A 19,069-nucleotide genomic window follows, 5' to 3' on the forward strand; every position below is an offset into this window, starting at 1 on the left:
ACAGGTTGCTGAAGGCAATGGATGTGGGATGAGGTCCACCCTAGTTCTGCACCCCAAACCTGCCAAGCAGGGGTCTTTCTGCTCAGCCAGGCTCTGGGCAAGAGAGAGAAGTTCTGGGAACTCAGAGCCTCAGCCCCAGCTGGGGAGAGGGATGATGGGAGATACTGTGTCAGGGTCTTAAGAGGGAATGAATCGGGCCTGGTCTCCCCACAGTGAAGAGTTCATCAAGGGTCTGGGATCTGCCCTCTCTAGGCATCACCTGGCCAGGCCATGGCTCAGGTATCTGACACCTGGGGCCCGGAGTCACATGCCAAGAAACCCAACACTCTTAGGCCCCAACCCCCAAGTTCCAGCAGCTACGACCAAGCAGGACTTCTGGAGGAGATAGTGGGTCTCCAGAGCCGAGCGTCAGGGAGACTACTTCCAGGGAGAGGGCAACACAGGAGAAGGCTCTCCAGCCAACAGGGGTGAGAGGCTGACAGGAAGAGGGAGAGGACAAGGGAGAGGACAAGGGAGAGGACAGGGAGGACAGCACTGGGGCAGGCAGAGGGTGTGGGTGCTCCAGGAAAAGGGGATGGCAGGCATAGAATGTAGGGCTTAAGGTACATTTTGTCTAGTCTACTTGCATAGCTGGATGCTCTGAAGAACTACTGCTGGCCTCCTTGTCTCCTTTACACTAGTGCCAACCTGGCCCACTCAGGTAGGCTGGGGGAAGATTTTACTCCAGTGAGAGACATCAATACGTGGGGGAGGCAGAAACTTAAAAACTCCCAGACCCAAAATGGCCAACAGGGCCTTGGTCAACAGACCATAAGACTTCACAGATTAACCCTCTGGAACCAAAGAGACCCCATAGAATGATCTCAAGAAGGGAGACTCTTAGTAGGGAATGGAATTCTCTTTACTCACTCATCTTTTACGGGACCTTTTCTTTCCCAGATCCTATTCCACCCAAGGACTATGCCAAGCTGTGGCCATGCTCCCACCAGCCAGTCGCCTCCTGTCCCTCCTGCTGGTAACAGGCATGAGAGGTGCTATGCCCAGCCCCTGGACACCTCTCCAGGGCTGCTACGTGGCAGAGGAAGCTGGTGAGCGGACATTCCGCTGCAGCCAGGCAGGCCTGAGTATTGTGCCCACTGGTATCCCCAACGACACCCGCAAGCTCTACCTGGATGCCAACCAGCTGGCATCAGTGCCAGCTGGTGCCTTCCAGCAGCTGCCTGTCCTAGAGGAGCTGGATCTGTCCCATAATGCTCTTGCCCACCTCTCCAGGGCTGCTTTCCAGGGTCTGGAAGGCACGCTGCGTCACCTTGACCTCTCTACCAACCAGCTGGCCTCAGTGCCTGTGGAGGCCTTCATGGGACTGCAGATCCAAGTGAACCTGTCTGCCAATCCATGGCTCTGTGATTGTTCACTCCAGGAGGTGCTCAAGAGGGTGCAGCTGGTGCCAGGCACTGGGACAGGCATTGTGTGTGGCCCAGGAGCCCGACCAGATCTCGTGGGGCAGGAGTTTCTGCCACTGGCAGGGGAGGAAGAGCTGTGTGGGACAGGGCGGGGTGGGGTCCACCGGCACATTGACATGGCCCTGCTGGTCACAATGGGGGGCTGGCTGGCACTGGTGGTGGGTTATCTGGTCCACTATGTGTGGCAGAACCGAGATGAGAACCGACGACCCCTCAAGCGGGCTCCAGTGCTGCCCGTGCACTCCGAGGGCTCCTCCACTCTCAGCACAGTTGTCTGATGATGGGGGGCTTGCCTCCCTGGTTTACCCTCACCTCACCTCCTAAGTTGCATCCCACCTCCAGCCTTCCTTCTTTGTCTCCCCTAAACAACTGATCTCTCACTCAACCAACTCTATATGTACCTGGATCATACCAGACTCAGAGAACCCAAAGCTCCCAAGGTCACAGTCCTGGAGGGATGACAGAACAGAGAATAACAGTAGTGGAATGTGTGCCAACCAGGAGGAAGGAGCAGGTAGCTGTGGGAGCACCTAAGAGGGATCCTCTACCTGGCTGAGGGTGATCTCAAAGTCTTCAGGCTATAGACGTTTGAACTGACTCTTAAAGAATGCAGAGGACTTGGTGCAGAAAAGGGGGAGGGACTCTAGATAGATGACCGTGTGCAAAGGCAACAATCTGGAATATTTGTGCAGTGTAGCCCCTATGTCAGGGCTGGGATAGAAGAGCCAATCGTGGTGAGAGGATGGTCAGGACATGCTGGAGGTTCAGCCAGAAAGCGGAGGTATGGCCTGTGAGTGGCTCCTCTCTTTTCTGTCTTGCTGCCTCTGCTGAGAACTGCCCCACTCCCTTCTTGGCACTCAGGCTCGTTTCCTGGAATCCTGTATTGAGGACTCCCTGGCTCAGGATACCCTGCATCCTTTTCTGGAGATTCCCCATCTCTCTGTCTTCTTTATACATTGAAGGGCTTCCCGAACTTTAGGAAACTTTCCATCCTTGGGGAGAAAGTGGTCGACTCTATGACTGATCTGGGGGATAGGTGACTGGGGTAGGAGGTGGCTAGGAGGTGTCCTGCCCCCAGAACATCATGGAACAACCCAATAAACTCACTTCTGTGAACTCCTCTGATCTCTTTCTTGTTCTTCATTTTATTAAACTTCTGTAGGCTGGCAGCAAGAAAGGGTGGGCAGGTGTTGAGTTCTCCACCACCACCTCTTCCATCACCCCTGGGGTTAGGGTGCTCCTGGTGGACTGGATACCAGCTTCCTCTCTCCCCTCCTGCCTCCCAGCTCCTGGCACTAGAGTCCATCTGCTAGGGAAGCTGAGGCCTATGAATTAACGAGGATGGACCAGGAATGGTGGGAGATGGGAGTGGGTCTGGTGAGAGGACAAACAGGGAGGAGACAGGGAGAGAGGGCAGTGTTAGGCATCAGTCTTCAGGCCCTTGTTCTCCAGCCTGCTGCCCCAGGAAGCCTCTCTACCACCTGAGTGGGCAGGAGAGGGGGTATAGGAGGCACAGGGAAAAGGGAGCTGCTCTGCTCTCAGCAATCCGCCTTTTCTCTCTGTGGGAGTCTGAACAGGGTGTAGGAAGAAACTAGAAGTGCTCAAAGTTAATAAAAGAATTGCTGGGTGTATGTGTGGGATACTAAGTTGGCTGAAGGAGGAGGCTATATGAGATATCCCTATTCCCAAGCAGACTTCTCAAGGGATCCAAAGAGGTAAATACCTCCTAACCTCTGCCTCTATGCAGGATGATCCACCCACAGGGGCTTCATGGGAATAGAGTTGCTTTGGGGAAGCTCATGGGATCCCCAATAGAAACTGAAGACAAGAGCCACTGAGTCAGGGTTCCACCCAGCCTAGGGCAGAAACCTGTGTGCAGCCACCCAAGGAGTGGCAAAGAGGAATCCATTGCCTCCCCTGGTCCTTCTGCCCCATCCTGCCTTCCTGTCTTTTTCCCAGGCCCCTCACACTTCCATTGGTTCCCTCTGTGATCCCTGAGGCTCCCCTCCTACCAGTGCTTCACGTTTGAGCTCCCTGATATGGTCCAGGAAGTGACTTACTTCAGAAAAACCTGGGACACAATCATCTTTTCTCAAGAGACATGGGCCCCACTTCCAGGTATGCTCAAGGATAAGGGAAAGAATAAGGGTATGGGAAGTTTCAGGTTGCAGCTTTGAATACCCCCAGCCACACCCTGGCCTAGACCTTGGAATCCTAGCCCCAACCCCATCAAAGCCACCATCAGTCCCTCCTTTCTCAGGGTCTATCTGCCCTGTACTGGAATCAGGTTGGGACTTTGGGTTCTGGGAAGTAGGCTGTGCAGACCTGTGGGGTCTACAGGGTGGTCCCTTCTGTCTCTATCACTGGCGCCTATTCCTGGATCCTCATTCAGCTCTCTGTCATCCAAGCAGCAGAGGCCTCCTCTGTCAGTCTGCAGAGAGCCACCTTCTCTACCGTGACACCCAGCCCCAGTTCTCCAAGGTGAGCTCAGGATGGGAAAGGATCCAAGCAGAGGTCTGCTTTGACTGGAGTTCCGATGGGGAGGGGTCCTGGGGCCAGGATCCTCAGCACTGGATAGTAAGCATTCCACCAGTATCCCCATGGCCTTCCTCACCCAAGTTCCTCTCCTCATCTAAAACCAGGAGGAAATGCAGAGGGAGGAGACGGAGGCAAAGGTGAAAGCTTAGGGGAGATGGTGGAGAAGATGCTTTACTGACTACCCTTTCTGGGAAGAGATCCCTTCACCTCAGCTAGGTGGAACCTCGGGGTCACAACTTGGTGGGAAGAGGGTGTCAGAAGCTGCCACTGCAGCTCAGCTATCATGGAAGTCTGGAGAGAGCTGGAGTCTCCCGGACTCCTACCTGGAACAGTCACTGAACCTAAGCAACCTGCCAGCCCCCTGACCTCTGGGTTGTGGTTGTCCACTGAGCAGGCAGGAACAGGGTAGCATAATTGGCTTCAACCCCATCCTCAGCTCTGCCAGGAACCAGAGACAACAAATCACGGAACCCATGTTCCAAGATGCCACCCAGGCAGTGGTGAGACAGCTGGGTCCTGCTGGGGACCTCATCCCACTGAACAGCCTCACTGATGCTGCCTGATTCGAGCCCTTCTGCCTGATACAGAGGAAGAGAAAGGGAATACTCTTTTGGGGGACACAGTACATCAAGACCAACTTCTCCCTCCGGGATGTGATGGAGCCAAGAACAAAACTGCCAGGTACCAAGAGAGCCAGGCCAGCTGTCTGCTCTGGCTCTGAGGCAAGAGGCGGGCACACAACTCAGAAACTTGGGAGGCCTTGAGACAAGTCCCAGCTTGTCATCCACATGCAACATCCCACAGCCAGCAGACTGGGGGTGGGGTGGGAGGAGAGGTCCGTTAGTCATTCCACCACAGCTTCTTTTTTTTTTGCCCAGTGGAGCAGAGGCCAGGGTAGCAGAGAAAGCAGACACAACCCTTGGGAAGCTTCCAGTCTGAGGGGAGACATGAACGGAGCTGTCAGAGAACTCCCAGTATGAGGGGAGAGACATGAACTTAATCCTCAGGGAACTCCTAGAATAATGAAAGAAATAAGACCCTTTCTCTTTGGGGAGCTCCCAGTCTGATGAGACCAAGACTGCTCCCAAACAGAGACTTAAGTACCTACAATCCTTATTATCTACTAAAGGAGACAAAGAGAAAGCCAACTGAGGCCACCAGGGCTGAAAGAGGCAGTTAAGGAGCAATGGATGGGGCACAGGTCCCATTCTTTCTTGTCTTGGGGTCCCTGCAAATTACTCAAGCACAATACTGAACTCTCCTAGAGAGTGAAGGGATGTCAGCATCACAACCAGATGTAGTTTAGTCAGCTTATTCCGAGGGCAGGAATGGTGTCTCCCTCATTAGACTAAAGAGAATTCAAACTAGAAACAGCTTCCCCTCATTTCTCTGGCACTCAGTCATCAGCAACCTCACTTGCCATGAGGAAGACTGCCCCAAACCAAGAAGATAGAAAACAAACAAAACGAGGCCACCACGCTGCCAAAACGGATGCCACCACAAGTCTACCCATTCATTAGACACATATACTGAGTTCCTACTACGTGCCTGGCACTGCAGATACAGGGATGAGTCATGGTGCCACCCTTAAGGGCTTGGTGACAGTGATGAAGTGCCTAGGGTGACAAAAGTGTGCACAGGAGCCATGCAAGCCCAGGAGGGACATCTAAATCAAATGCTAAGTTTCGTGTACTCACTCAGAAACCATATATTCTTATTTTACACATAGTTCTAACAGTTCAAGGAGCTCTGGTGGTGCTGTGCTTAAGGCATTGGGCTCCTAACCGAAAATTGATGATTTGGACCCACCAGCCACTCCATGAGAGAAAGAAGAGGCAGTCTGCTTCTGTAAAGGTTTATAGCCTTGGAAACCCTATGGGGGTCATTATGAATCGGAATCAACTCAATGGCCGTGGGTTTGGTTTTGGGTTTGGTTTTCTAATTGTTTTGGAACTATGGCTTCTACTTGTACAACAGGTCAGAAACCGTATATTTGAAGTGGAAAAAAAAACTAGCAAAAGGTGTATTACTGATAGTCACAATAACAGCAGTGAGAAATAATGGGCTGACAGCTGAGAGGGACATTATTAAAAGTATTTACAAGAACCCAAAAACATCTCAGAAGGGCCATTTAATATGTCCTCAATGACCCTGTGTAGACCAAAGGTGTTTCCTATAGGCTTTGGCAAAATAGGGAATATTAATCACATTGACTTCGAGTTTCCTGCAAAAAAAGGTCCAGTTGTACAGTGTCCACTCTCTGAGGCAGGGAACAGGTGATACATTTAACCAAGAGTTTCTATCCTCAAGCTGAGGTAAATAATGCAGAATGACTAATGGAAGATGCTCACAGTACCTTGTCTACCCACTTGTTCTTCTTCCCACTGATCTAAGATCTGCCCCTGGAGTCACACAGAACAAGGCCAATCTCTCTTGGGCATGAAAGCCTTTGGCTATGGAGGAGGGCTCTGGCACCTCCATTACCTGGGATCAGCACATCATGGTTCTTCTCCCCCCTTGTTCCTCTGCCCCTTTTACATCCCCCACCACCACCACACATGCATCTGCCTTCAGGTCCCTGGGATTCAGTTATCTTCTCCCAGTCACGATGCTCATTTGTGCTTATGTGACAATTACTATCTTCCTCTTTTCAAAAAAAAAAAAAGTCCTCACATTAATACTAATGTCTGAGGGTAGTTCTCAGTTCACAATCACTTTTGGATCAAGGGCAATCTATCATGCAGCATCCATCAAGGAAGGTTTCCTCCAAGGGGCATGGAAGTAAGCACAAGGGTGTCTCTGTCCTATAGAGTCAAGAAAAGACTCTAAGATCAGACCAGGTGTGCTGGTCCAATAGAGCGTGGTGGAACCACTGAGATTATGGCCCCTAGCTGCCCTTCAGGTCTGGAATTAAACCCATACTTGTGGCTTCCAGCCAAACAAAAGACAGGCATATGAGCTGAACATTTACCTGAGGTAGATACACTCCTTAGAGAGAACAATCATGGGAGAAAGAAGGGCTGCTTATGCACAGGGAGAGAGCTCAGGGGCAGGAGTGCATGGAGGGATGGACACAGGGAAGAGGTAACTATTGGAAAGAAGTGGGAGGGGAGCTGTTGCATTATGGTAAATGGTGGTCAATGTCATGAGACAAAGTGTATGTGAACTGCTGTATGAAAAGTGAATTTGCTCTGTAAATTTTCACCCAAATCACAATTAAAAAAAAAAAAAAAAAAACACACACACACACAAAGAAAATAAAAGACCCTAAGATCACAATCCAAGGCTACAGTGATGGAGGAATAACAGCAGGAGTGAAGACCACAGCCGTAGGGCTCCCAGTGAATATTTCTTTCACAACTGGGGGCAAATGCCAAAACTCCCTGGACATACAGAAGGTCAGCACTGTGAATGATCTGGAAAACCTAAAGAAGAGGCGAATTACAAGGTGGGGTGGGAGCCAGGTTGAGGGTTCCAGGTGAGAAGGGCTGGCACATGGGGCATGCCACGCCCCTCAGAGTAACACAGGCTGTCAGAATTAACAAAGATCTTCACTTTACAAAAGGGCCCAAAGAGGGGCAGGGAGTTGTCCAAGGTCACAGAGAGAGTCAGGGAAGAACCAGGACTAGAAACCACAGGGCCTTGTCCTTCTAAGACACAGAAAGAGAAAGAGAGAAAAGAGAGGTACAGAGAGGAAGAGGGGCCCAGGGGTGCAGCTTAGGGAGCTCTGACGTGGATGGGAAGAGGGCCCTACCCACTCAGTCTCTGAGCCCAGCCCCACCCACACAACACAGGAAGCTGAAGAAACCAGAACCGTGGTTCCTTCAGAAGGTGCGGGAGCATGGAGAGAACCTACATGTGGTGACTGAGGCTGTGGAAACCCTAAAGGAAGCCATACTGGAAAGGGCAGCAACACTGGAGGCATCTCCATCCCCCTCCTCACTGCTGTGGGGCTCAAGGTTGGGAATCTCTGCCCCACCTCCACCCCTTCACACTCTTGCTGTCCTCCACTCCTTACTTCCCAAAGCCCCTAACTCGCCCCTGCATCCTTGCCCTTCTCTATACCTCTTCTCCAGTTTCCCTACTAAGAGCACTTCCATCTTTTCTCTGGACTTTTCTATTAACTCACAGGAATCCTGTGAGGTAGGCTTCACTGCTATTGTAATACCCATTTCACAGTGTCTAGGAAACTGTATCTCAGAAAAGCTTGATGACTTACCCAAAGCCACCAGCCACTTACTGGCAAATCTATGAGTAAAATCCATTCCCCAAATCCCAGCTGGTGCTTGCTTTCCCCTCCAAGTTTCAACCCCTGCCAGAGTCCTCCCACCCTGGGGCAGTGTTCCCTTCTCTTTCATTATCCCCCATATCCACCACCCTCACTCTCCATACCCCCACTCCCATTTCTGACCACCTCTCTTTCCCCAGGGCTCGCTCAGTTTCAACACCACCATTAGCACAACCATCTTCGCCTTTTGCCTCAAGTAGCTGGTCATTGAAGAGAACAGCTGGGGTATGCCAACTAGAATGTAAGGGAGAGGAGGAGAGGCAGATGTCCCAGGGAACTACATCTCAGGACTAGGCCCCCCCAAAACAAACTGGGGATCCCAGAAACCTCGGGCCCCTCCCCACCCCTACTCCACAGGCCCTTCTATTCACACCCTAAAGCTTTCACCTTCCATTCACTCCTCCCTTCTCCTCAAGGCCATTCAAAGTGTGGGTCTGGGAGCAGGGGGAGGTAATGAGGAGTCAGATGACCAGTGTCCTATTTCTGACCCCCACAGATGTCCCTCAATTCAAGGACAAGAAGCTGAAAACGTTCCCCCTTAAAGGTGTGACAGCGGAGGGACTCTTCTCCCTTTCCCAGCCCCATAATGTGACCAGGGCTGGAAAAAGGTGGACAAAACCTTATAAAATTAGAGGAACACAAAGACCCCCTTCCCCAAGGGAAAGAAAGGAACTGGTCAAGTCAAGACCAGAGCTTGGAGGTGATAATGGGAGGGATGCATTGGGGTCCTTCAGACTTTGACAAGACCTGGTGATGACTGCGGGTCCCAGCCACAGGTTTCTTGGATCCTCTAAGTGCATCCTTGCCCACCCCCTGCCTCCACCCTGCTGTTGTAGGCAGGCTGGGACCACTCAGGGCTGCCGGGTGCTGTGGAGCAACGCCTCAACACTGGAGCTCTTTGGCCTTGCTCTCCTGTCTCTTCATCTGCCTGTTGCAGTCACCCATGGTGACTCCGTGTGTCTCTTTCCTCTCTGCAGGATCCTTGACGCCTCCATGTAAGGATTCGAGCCCTCCCAGGTCCTCCCTCTGATCCCCTTATTTTTTCCTGGGAGGGATGCCTGAGAGAGGGGAGAGGACTTCAACTTCTAGAAAGCGGGGCCTCTAAGTATGGCGGTGGGGGCCTGATACGTAAAGCCACGCGGAGGCGGGTGGAGAGAGGTAGGATCCTAGTCACTACTGTCGTGTACCCAAAGCGTCTTACAGGTATGAGCCACCTCCCGGGAGCACACGGGGTTTCGGACGCTGCAGGCCTAGGTGGAAGAGGAGTTGGCGGCGCTGAAGAGCCTGAGCCCGCAGCCCCGGAGCGCCCTGCTGAGGGAACTATTAGCGCTGCTGGGCCAGTGGGGGCGCTGCAGGTCCTGGGGCACTCAGTGAGGGTGGGTTTGGGGCGCCGGGGTGGAGCTATGACGGCCAAGAGGGCGTTGGCACAGAAGTCAGGGGGCTGGGCTGGAGCCGTGACGTACAGAGTACGCGGGACTGGAGCGGGGCTAAAATTGAGTGGGGGCGGGACGGGTGCGATGGGGGCGAAGTTGAGGGAGATTAGGGGCAGTGCTGAAGTGGGAGGGTTGGACCGGTGAGCTCCGCGAGGTCCAGGGGGGAACTGGGGGGTGACAGTAGGACTACTAGTGAGGGAGTGGGCGGGGTTTGAGGTTGAGGGAGCTGAGTTAAACTCGTCCCCGAGCGAGGCTGCGGCCGGCAGGGGGCCAAGTGTGGGCTAGATGCGGTGGAACGGGCCTCTCCCACTCGAGACTTAGCTGGCACGTCCACCCAAGGGAAGGTTTTTCAAGTCTGAGGGAGCGACCCTGAACCCTTGTCCTGAGGGAAACCCCAAACTGGGGAGACCTGGTTTCCCTTCCTCGGGGAGCTCCCTGTCTCTCTGACTATAGGATGATCTAGCAGATAACTTCCCAACCTCTCTGCCAGGTGAATCGGGCCCTGAATCTTGATAAGCCAATGACTCTGGGAGTCCTGGGGGTACCCAGAGACACTGTCCTCGCACGGCTGCAGGAGACTTCTGGTAAACTCAACCTCATGCTAGCTGGGAACATAGTCTATCTGTTGGGGGCTCTGCAAGGTGATAGCGGGGACAATCTCTTTTGTGACAGGCCTTCTGGGTTAGGCTCAGTGATACCAAGCAACTCACTTACTGCCATCAAATCGATTCTGACTCAGAGGGTTTCCCAGGCTGTAAATGTTTACGGAAATGGATTGCTCAGTCTTCCATCTGCTGGGTAGCTGGTGGGTTTGAACCACCAACCTTCTGGTTAGCAATCAAATGCCTTAGGCACTATGCCACCAGAGCTCCTTGTGGTACCAAGGAGGACCAGCAAAACTTTAAAAGTATAATTCAAGAAGGCAACAACAGAGCATTAAACTAGGTGCTGCACAGATGGCACACCCATGACACCAATCCTGGTACCAAGCTACAGGCAGTGAAGCAGGGCCCAACCCTGCTGTCCCCTCCTCCAAGGAAAAAGCAAGAGGTGCAAGTCCACCTGCTGTTGTTGTGTGCCACTAAGTTGATTCCAGCTCATAGTGCCCATAGGACAGAGTAGTGATGCCCCACAGGGTTTCCTAGACTGTAATCTTTACGGCTGCAACAGTGGGCTCACACATAGCAACGACTGTAGGGATGGAGCAGGATTGGGCGGTGTTTCCTACTGTTGCACAAAGGGTCACTATGAGTCAAAATGTACTTGACAGCACCTAATGACAATAACAGTGTTAATGGGAGCAGATAGCCAAGTCTTTTCTCCTGCAGAGCTGCTGATGGATTTGAATCAGTAACCTTTTGGTTAGCAGCTAAGCACTTAGCTGTTTGCATCACCAGGGTTCCTTGCAAGCCCACCTACCCCTTCTATTTTCCCAAAAGACAGTGGAATACACTCCTTCTGAATTCTCCCGGGGAAGAAAGAGAAAATCTGCCCTCCCACATCAGCCCCAGCTCCAAGACCCCCTTCCAATCCTCTGCCCCCCAGAGGGAGAGAGGGCATACCTCTGTCTTTCCTGCTCTCTCCTCTCTTCTACCCTCTGCAGAGCTAAGCCAAGAGCAACAAGCAGCTGCTGGCCATGTCTGTGGAGAAAGGGATGAAGCTGGTAAGGATTCTGAGGAGTGTAGGCTGGGCATAGGGATGAGTGTGAGCACTAGAACGGTCCTGGAGCGCACCTAGCTCTGCCCCTCACTTCTTAGAGTGCGCAGAGAGCTAAGGGACTTCACCAGACCACACAGCAGGGCAGAATTCTTAGGCCTGAGGTCTCCAGTTCTGCTGGTCTCTAGCATTGACAGGCAGAGGAGTTCCAGGGAAGGGGAGAGGGCCTGAGATTTAAATTTTACCACAGACTACCTGTGAAGTTGGTGGGTCCCAAAATGCAAAGCATCCTGTGATATTTATGCTCTGTCATGTAGGTGGAGACCATCTTGAACCAGAACTTCCTCCGTGAGGAGGCGGGCCCCTTCGGTCTTCACCGTGAGTTGCTAGGGAGCTTCTCTGGGGTGAGGAGCTGAAGATGACCCACGCTCTGGTGGGACTCTGCCACCTCTACACCTGGGAGCCCAGTGCCCAGCTGCTGCTCCATGGCCTCTGTGCTGCCCTCTCCTTCTTTCAGGTATTGGCTGACAACACCTGGCTGTCCAGCCACTTCATCCACCAGCGATCCCCAGCCCTGGCCCAACCTGGACTGGGGAAAGCAGAGTGGGGCTTGGGAATGGGCCCAGGAGAGCTGGAGAGGCTCTTCAGCAACAAATTCCCCTTGGAGGCAGAGCTTCAAAGGCTCCATCTGGACCCCAGTGTCTTTAGCAAGGATCTGGAGGCTCTGTCCACAGAGAGGGCTTAATGATCACAGGCAGAAAGAGTCTTTCTTCTGTCTGCCATGAAGTGGGCAGGAATTCCAAAGCCTGCTCCAGCCACACCAGCAAGGTCTCAAGAAGAGCTAGTGTGTTGAGAGGATCTGGCCTGCAGGCATCAGCCTCAGCTGACAGAGGAGGCCTCTCTGGGTCTGAGCTGGGAGCTGGCAGTAGCCGCCTTGCTCACATCAGCCTGATGGGTAGGGAGGTGGGCATTGGAGGCCGGGAGCAGCGAGGTCTGACACATCAGACCCTGATGCCGAGTTTGATGCAATCCGAGCTGAACATTAACGTCTGCTCAACCAGAAGATTGGGGCTGTCTTGGGTTCCAAAGCTGATTTGGGAAGTTGGGGATAAACCTCAAAATTTTTTAGGGGATAAGAAAGACATCTATGGGTCTTATTCTGTTCCTAAAAGGGAATTTATGGAAATGTGGCTCACAATCTTCAGTCTGTACCTCAAAACTCCCAATCTCCCTAGTGAAATATAAAACAATGTTCTTGGGGAGCGTTCCTCCTGCCCCTCCACCAGACAGTCATGCCCCCATTGCAGCCTGTGTTCACCCCTAACCATTCCACTTCCTTTTACTCAGAGAAGGGCTGGGAATATATCTGTGCAAGAGGTCACTCCCGCCAAATGCTCCACCCATCCCACACCCCACAAAGCGGGCTTTGGATCCATAGCCCTACTTTCTAAACCTTCTCACTGCCCTCATAACTCCCAGAATGCCCTTCTGCCAGCTTCTTCCCATTCTTGCCCAGGTCAGTGTCTTCTGTCCTTCAGCCTCCCTCTTACAATACCCCTCTCTCTTTCCTCTTTGACCCCTTCTGGGGGGAAAAAACAATAATAAAAAAGGAAAATGGGTAAGAAAATAATTCTTTGTCCAAATCTCTGTGTCTGTTTACAGTGCACTCTGTGGGCCAGAGAGACATTAAGGTTCCCAGAGGACAGGTGGCTGGGACTTCCTCCCTTTACTCAGTTCCCTTCCCTGGCCCCCATCTCCTATCAACCACACACAGATTATCACAAACGGTATGCAGTTCAAGAGTGATGTGATGACCTAATCCTGGGTGACCAACAGAGGGCGATAGAGCGCACAGCCCTGCCACCTGCCTGAAAGCACTTCCTCAGCCCCCGCATCAATCAGCACCATGAACTCCCAGCCTCTTCCTTCAATTTTTTTTTTTTAATTGTGATTTGGGTAAAAGTTTACAGAGCACATTCATTTTCCGTACCGCAGTTCATGCATGTTTTGTTTCATGACATTGAAATTCTCTACAATGTAACAGCTCTCTTCCCATTCCCACCCCCCAGTTACCTCTTCCTCTTCCCTGTGTCCTTCCCTCCCATGCATTCCCGCCCACCCTTCCAGCTGTCTCCCTGTGCAAACACTGCCCTTCTGTTCTCTCACAACTGATAGATTGATTGCTTCAAAGAGTGTATCTACCTAATGCAAATGTTCACCTCATATGCCTATTGTTTGGCTGGAAACCATAGGAGTGAGTTCAGTTCCAGACGTGAAGGGTACCTGGGGGCCATAGTCTCAGGGGTCTCACCAGGCTCTATCAGACCAGCAAACCTGGTCTTTTAATCAACCTAAAGAGTTTAAGGAGCTCTGGTGGTATAGTGCCTAAGACATTTGACTGCTAGCCAGAAGCTTGGCAGTTCAAATCCACCAGCCACTCCACAGAAGGAAGACTGGGCAATCTATTTCCATAAAGATTTACTGCTTTGGAAACCCAAAGGGGGTTGCTATGAGTCTGAATTGACTCGCTGACAGTGAGTTTTGTTTTTTAAAGAGTTTTTATATATTAGTCTAACTTAAATCTCTTTCAGAACAATTTAGATTCCTCTGAATATAAACTAAGAGTGTGCGGAGGAGTCTCTAGACTCTAAGGGGATTCTGTGGCCTATCTACCCCTAAAAGTACTAGAAGTGGCAACCAAAAAACCAAACCCACTCATAGTGATTCATTTCCAAGGCTATAAATATTTACAGAAGTAGATTGCCTAATTTTCCTCCTGTGGAGCAGCTGGTAGGTTTGAACTATTGGTCTTCTGTTTAGCAGCCAAGTATCTTACCCACTATACACTAGAGCTCCTTACTGGGGGTGGGGAGAGGGTAAAAAGATAGAGTATCTGGGTTCTCGGGAGGGAGGAGCATCACAGGGACAAGCCTGGACACAGATATTTACATTCCAAAATAACAGAAGGAGAGAAGCAGTGCTTTCAATCTGACTGACCCCACCAGCCCTTGCTTGTGTCTTCTCTCTGCCTTGAACCCTCAAAGCCCCTTGTTCAGAGCACTATTAAGCAGTTTGGGGAAATGGTGCCAAATGGGGTGGAAGTGAGATGGGGGCAGAGACAGATGAGTGCTCTGAGTTTAAAGTAAATGAAGATCTAGAGAAATGAAGGGAGCAAAACGTGGGGTCAGAGAAGAGAAAGCTGTCTAGATGGACTTTTGAGGTTGTCAAGCAGAGGAGATACATGTGTGGCTGCTCAAAACCAGTGTTCTCCAGATCTTTGGAAGACAGGCGAGATTGGAAACCTTGGTCTGCAGTCAGTAGGAAGAGGGTAGACTAGAAAGATTCTCCTAAACATTTGACGGAGGCAGTGGTGAGCTGGTGAGCAGAGCTCTCTGGCTGAGCCAAGGGATGGGAGACTACACAGCCCAGAACTATGTGCTACATTGCAGTCGTGTCACATCCATGCACTAATTTGTTGTTGTTATTAGATGCCATCCAGTTGATTCTGACTCACAGTGATCCATGTGACAGAGTAGAACTGCCCCATAGTGTTTCCTAGGCTATAATCTTACAGAGCAGATTGCCAGATCTTTCCTTTCGCAGAGCTGCTAGGTGGGCTTGTTGTAGGGAAACAAAGTCCTTGCCCTCTGTCGTGAAGAGCCAATAATCACAACAGGTTGAAGAGGGAAAGCAAAAGGTTTATTGAGTATCGAGACCCAAGGAGACAGTGAGAACCGTTTCTCCAAAATGTCTGTCTCTCCGAGCTGGGGAATGGTTAAGGCTTTTAAAAGGGAAGTGGGCTGAGAAGGGGATAGGTCTTAGAAATGCTCATAGTGATTTCTTTTCATTACAGGATGAGTTGTATTTGTCTTGTAGTTTCTTGGCCTTTCTTGGTCAGTGATAAAGAAACTGTCCTTGGTCTTTCAGGCATCTCGCACCTGTCTAGAGGGATTTATTCTGCAAGCGGAGAGTGTGTGGAAGCGGGCATCTTCAGGCCTCTCCATCTGCGGGAATGTCTCCACTTCCTCCTTATCTTGGTTGCCCCAGAGCCCAGTGTCTCCTTTCCCAGGGTAAATAAATGCTGGCTACACTGTTTTATCAGAAGAGAATAAGGGAAGGGAAAAACAATGAGTTAGTCACTAAGATTAATGTCTACTTTAATCCTGCCTGTTAGTTTGTAAAGATTTTACAGGTTTCAGTGAGGTGATCCTTCAGCCTTCTATTTCAGCCTTTCTCAGGTTTGAATGCCAATCTTTTGGTTAGCAGCTGAGTGCTTAACCATTGTGCCACTAGGGCTGCTAGGAGTCAGAATCAACTCAATGGTAATGGGTTTTTAATTAAGAGACACAAAAAAGAGACAGGAAACACAGAGATGGAAAAAATACAACACACACATATACATTCCTATATACATGTATGCTAGGAGCGTTGGTGGAATAGTGCCTAAGGCAGTTGACAGCTAACCAGAAGGCTGGCAATTCAAACCCACCAGCCACTCCTCAGAAGGAAGATTGGGCAATCTACTTCTGTAGTGATACCGCCTCGGAAACCCAAGGAGGGGTTGCTGTGAGTCAGATCGGACTTGATGGCAGTGAGTTTGGCTTGTTTTGGTATACGTGTATGCATGTGACTGAGACCAAATGACTAATGACACCTTTACACACATACGAGCCCCCACCTCTGTCCCCTCTAAAGATGCGGGCTGTTTGACTGAGGTAATGGTTAAGAACTATTGAACTGAAGAGGGAAGAACTCACAGACCATCAAAGAAGAAGATTATGGTACAGACAAGGAGGGAGGCGAATCAAAAGACCAGAGATTCCACAGGGGCAAGGTTTTCTTTATATTTATTTGTTTGAAGTCAGAGAAGAGAGATTTGGAAGCAGCTGCCACAATGCATGGAACTTTGAGGACAAAAAAGTGAGTAATGAAGTGTCTGGGGAGTTTTGCTGAGTGTAGCAAAACCTCCAGGAAAGATCTGCCCTACCCTTCATGGCTTTTGGGGTGGGTTTGCATTTCTTTGGATGAGTCATGATGCTCAGGAGGGCCTCAGGTGAGAGCAGCGGCTCAGTTATATTCAGGTCATAGCCTACATATCCATGTCAAGAGCTTTGCTTGTAAATGTCCTAACTTGTCATCTAGAGACCTGATCTAGAACTAAAGAGTCCCCTTTAAAAGTCCTGTAGGCAGGAACCTAAGATGAGAGCAGGACCAGAGTGACCTGTGGTGAGACATCTGAGTTCCCATTGCAGACATACATCCCAGAGTTTTCCAAGAATTCCATGATGTCCAAGGTCCCTGGGTGGTACAGACAGTTAACATGATCAGTTGCTAACTGAAAGTTTGGGGGTTCAAGTCCATCCAGAAGTGCCTTGGAGAATGGCCTGGAGATCTACTTCCAAAAAGCAACCATTAAAATATCTACGGAGAATAGCTCTACTCTGACACACATGGGGTCACCATGAGTCAACTTGTTGGCAACTAGTTCTGGTCCTGCCTCTGTGTATGTGTATGTCATATATAATGTCCCATGAGGAGTAGAGGCATGAACACTAAACAACAGACAACCGTTGGTGTCTTTCCATCTCTGCCCACACAGACATATCCTCTAGCAGTACCATAGATATGTGTATGTAGGTGAGACAAATGGAGTGAGGTCGGTGACTCAGACTGAAAAGCAGAAAGATGGAGGGCAACTTTTCAGCCACTCGGCTCTCTGTGGGAATCTGTGGACACACAGGTTTTTTATCCCCTTATCACATCCACAAGACCTCATCATGCATCCTAGGTTCTTCCTGATGACCATGACAATAATAAAACAGAGGTGTCTTCCCTCATTATCATCACACACACACACACACACATAAATACATACACACATACACACATATAGCCTTCCCACTGCCACTCTGTACCCCCTCCCAAAGTGCCTTCTCCCCTTCTTAGCCATCATGCCAGCCTTCAGTTGCCACTTCTTTCTCGGCTTAGGCTCCTCCACACCCACACTGGCACTTGCCTGGCAGCTCCCTGCCCACCTCTTTAGCCCTGCAGGAGGAGGACCTGGGGCCTGGGGCAGGGCACACGTGGAACAGGTTGATGCTGTTCTCCCGGAAGTGGAGCAGGAGGGGGGTGGGGTCGCTGGGGCAGACAGGTCCCTGGAAGCCACATCCCTGCCTTCATTGAGGCATAAAGCAGCCTGTCCTGACGAGAGACAGCCACTCTCAACCTACAGACGGAGTGAGCCCTAGGTCCTCTCACCTGACTGGGCCTGTGCATCCTTGACCCAGCTTGCCGGACAAGACCCAGCACCATTCCCTGGTAAGAACTTGATGATAGCAGAGGAGGCAGGAGGCATCCCAGGAATGTAGTAGAGATGGGTGGGAGAAGAAGGGCCCAGGCCAGGAGTCCAGTGGGGTAGATATCTTGGTAGACCTTGGGGAATGGAATGGAGAGGTGGCCCTGTAAGCACCTCTCTGGTGAGGAGGAGACTACAGTCACCCATGCCCTTCCCAGATGCCCCTGGCTGACCCAGGAGGCTGCCTATCCCACCCTGGCCCTCTCAGGAGTGAGAGGTGAAAAACAGCTCATTGGAGCTCACATAGTTGGCAGAATTGCCCAGGTGACTGTGCACATGCCTCCTGCTTTCCTGCCTTTGTGAGGTACCACAGGGGAGGTGAGGCAGTTCCCGGACAGCTGGTGTGTTCTCTTCCACCCATGGGGACAATCCAGCTGTGCTGGCTGGCCACCTGGCCAAAGCATCTGGACTGGAACCTCAAAGACGGAGACCCAAGATGATGAACCTTGGCTCCTGCAGGTCCAGCATCCTCCAGGGTGATCTCATCCCAGCATATGTCTTCCAGGGCCACATTCATTCATTCATTTGTTCATTTGTTCATTCTTTCCACACACATTAGCCAAGCTCCAATTCTGGGCCAGGCACTGTGCTTGATGTTGATGCTACAGAGATGACTAAGACCATTTCCTACATTCTAGGAGGTCACAGTCGAGTAGGTGAGAGAGTAAGGTGAACAGATCATAACATCAAGTTGTAGGTGTTTCAGAAGGGGATATACAAAGTGCTTTGGGAACCCAGGGCAGAGTCACTGACCACCTGAAGAAGTGAGGAAAGGGTACACAGAGGAGACAACCCTGAACTTAGTCTTATTGGATAAACAGGGATTCTTTGACTGGGAAGGGTATTCCAGACGGAGGGAGCCTGGATCCATGTAAGTGTATGGATCCACTGGGCAATCCCTGGAGGGAGGTGAGTCTATTCCTGAGCCAAGAAGAGACCCAAAAGAAGTGCAGGGCACAGGCACTGCTGTGCACACTCAAGGGAAAGGCCACTAGAGCAGGCGAACAGCGTCTGCCCCCCCCCCCCAGTCCTTGGGCACAGTAGAGGCTGCTCCCCTTCCCTGGAGGCCCCAGGTCTGTTCTATGGGGAGGCCAAGGTTGGTCCGGCTGTGTGAAAAGGTATTTTACTGCCATTGCTAATGAAACCCTCCAACTGGGCTCATGTCTGAGGACAACGAGTGTAGAGTCAGAAAAGCCCTTGAGAAAGAAAGAAGGTGTCTGGCCTCTCCAGCAGACTGTGGGACTTCAGACAAACTATATCATCTCTTGACCCCTGGTTGTCTCATCATAAAATGAGAACCCCTTTGGTTCCTTTCAACTCTGACCTTCAAGAATCC

General features: G+C 51.1%; 1 protein-coding gene across 1 annotated transcript; it reads left to right on the plus strand.

The window, feature by feature from the left end:
* The first annotated feature begins 270 nt into the window (after nucleotides 1-270).
* On the plus strand, nucleotides 271-1,741 carry LRRC3C (leucine rich repeat containing 3C). Its single transcript, XM_007942188.1, has 2 exons — nucleotides 271-407; nucleotides 940-1,741. The coding sequence occupies exons 1-2, from the start codon at nucleotides 271-273 to the stop codon at nucleotides 1,739-1,741; spliced, it is 939 nt and encodes a 312-aa protein (XP_007940379.1).
* The last annotated feature ends 17,328 nt before the right edge of the window (nucleotides 1,742-19,069 follow it).

The sequence above is a fragment of the Orycteropus afer genome, unplaced genomic scaffold (assembly GCF_000298275.1).
Source record: "Orycteropus afer afer isolate SDZICR_OR568_19922 unplaced genomic scaffold, OryAfe1.0 scaffold00085, whole genome shotgun sequence".
NCBI lineage: Eukaryota > Metazoa > Chordata > Mammalia > Tubulidentata > Orycteropodidae > Orycteropus > Orycteropus afer.

Excerpts from the sequence above, each read along its gene's own strand:
- LRRC3C (XM_007942188.1), top strand. The coding sequence starts at position 271 with ATGGCTCAGGTATCTGACACCTGGGGCCCGGAGTCACATGCCAAGAAA. Across the intron at positions 408-939 it reads GTGGGTCTCCAGAGCCGAGC|ATCCTATTCCACCCAAGGAC; the intron begins GTCAGGGAGACT and ends TTTCTTTCCCAG.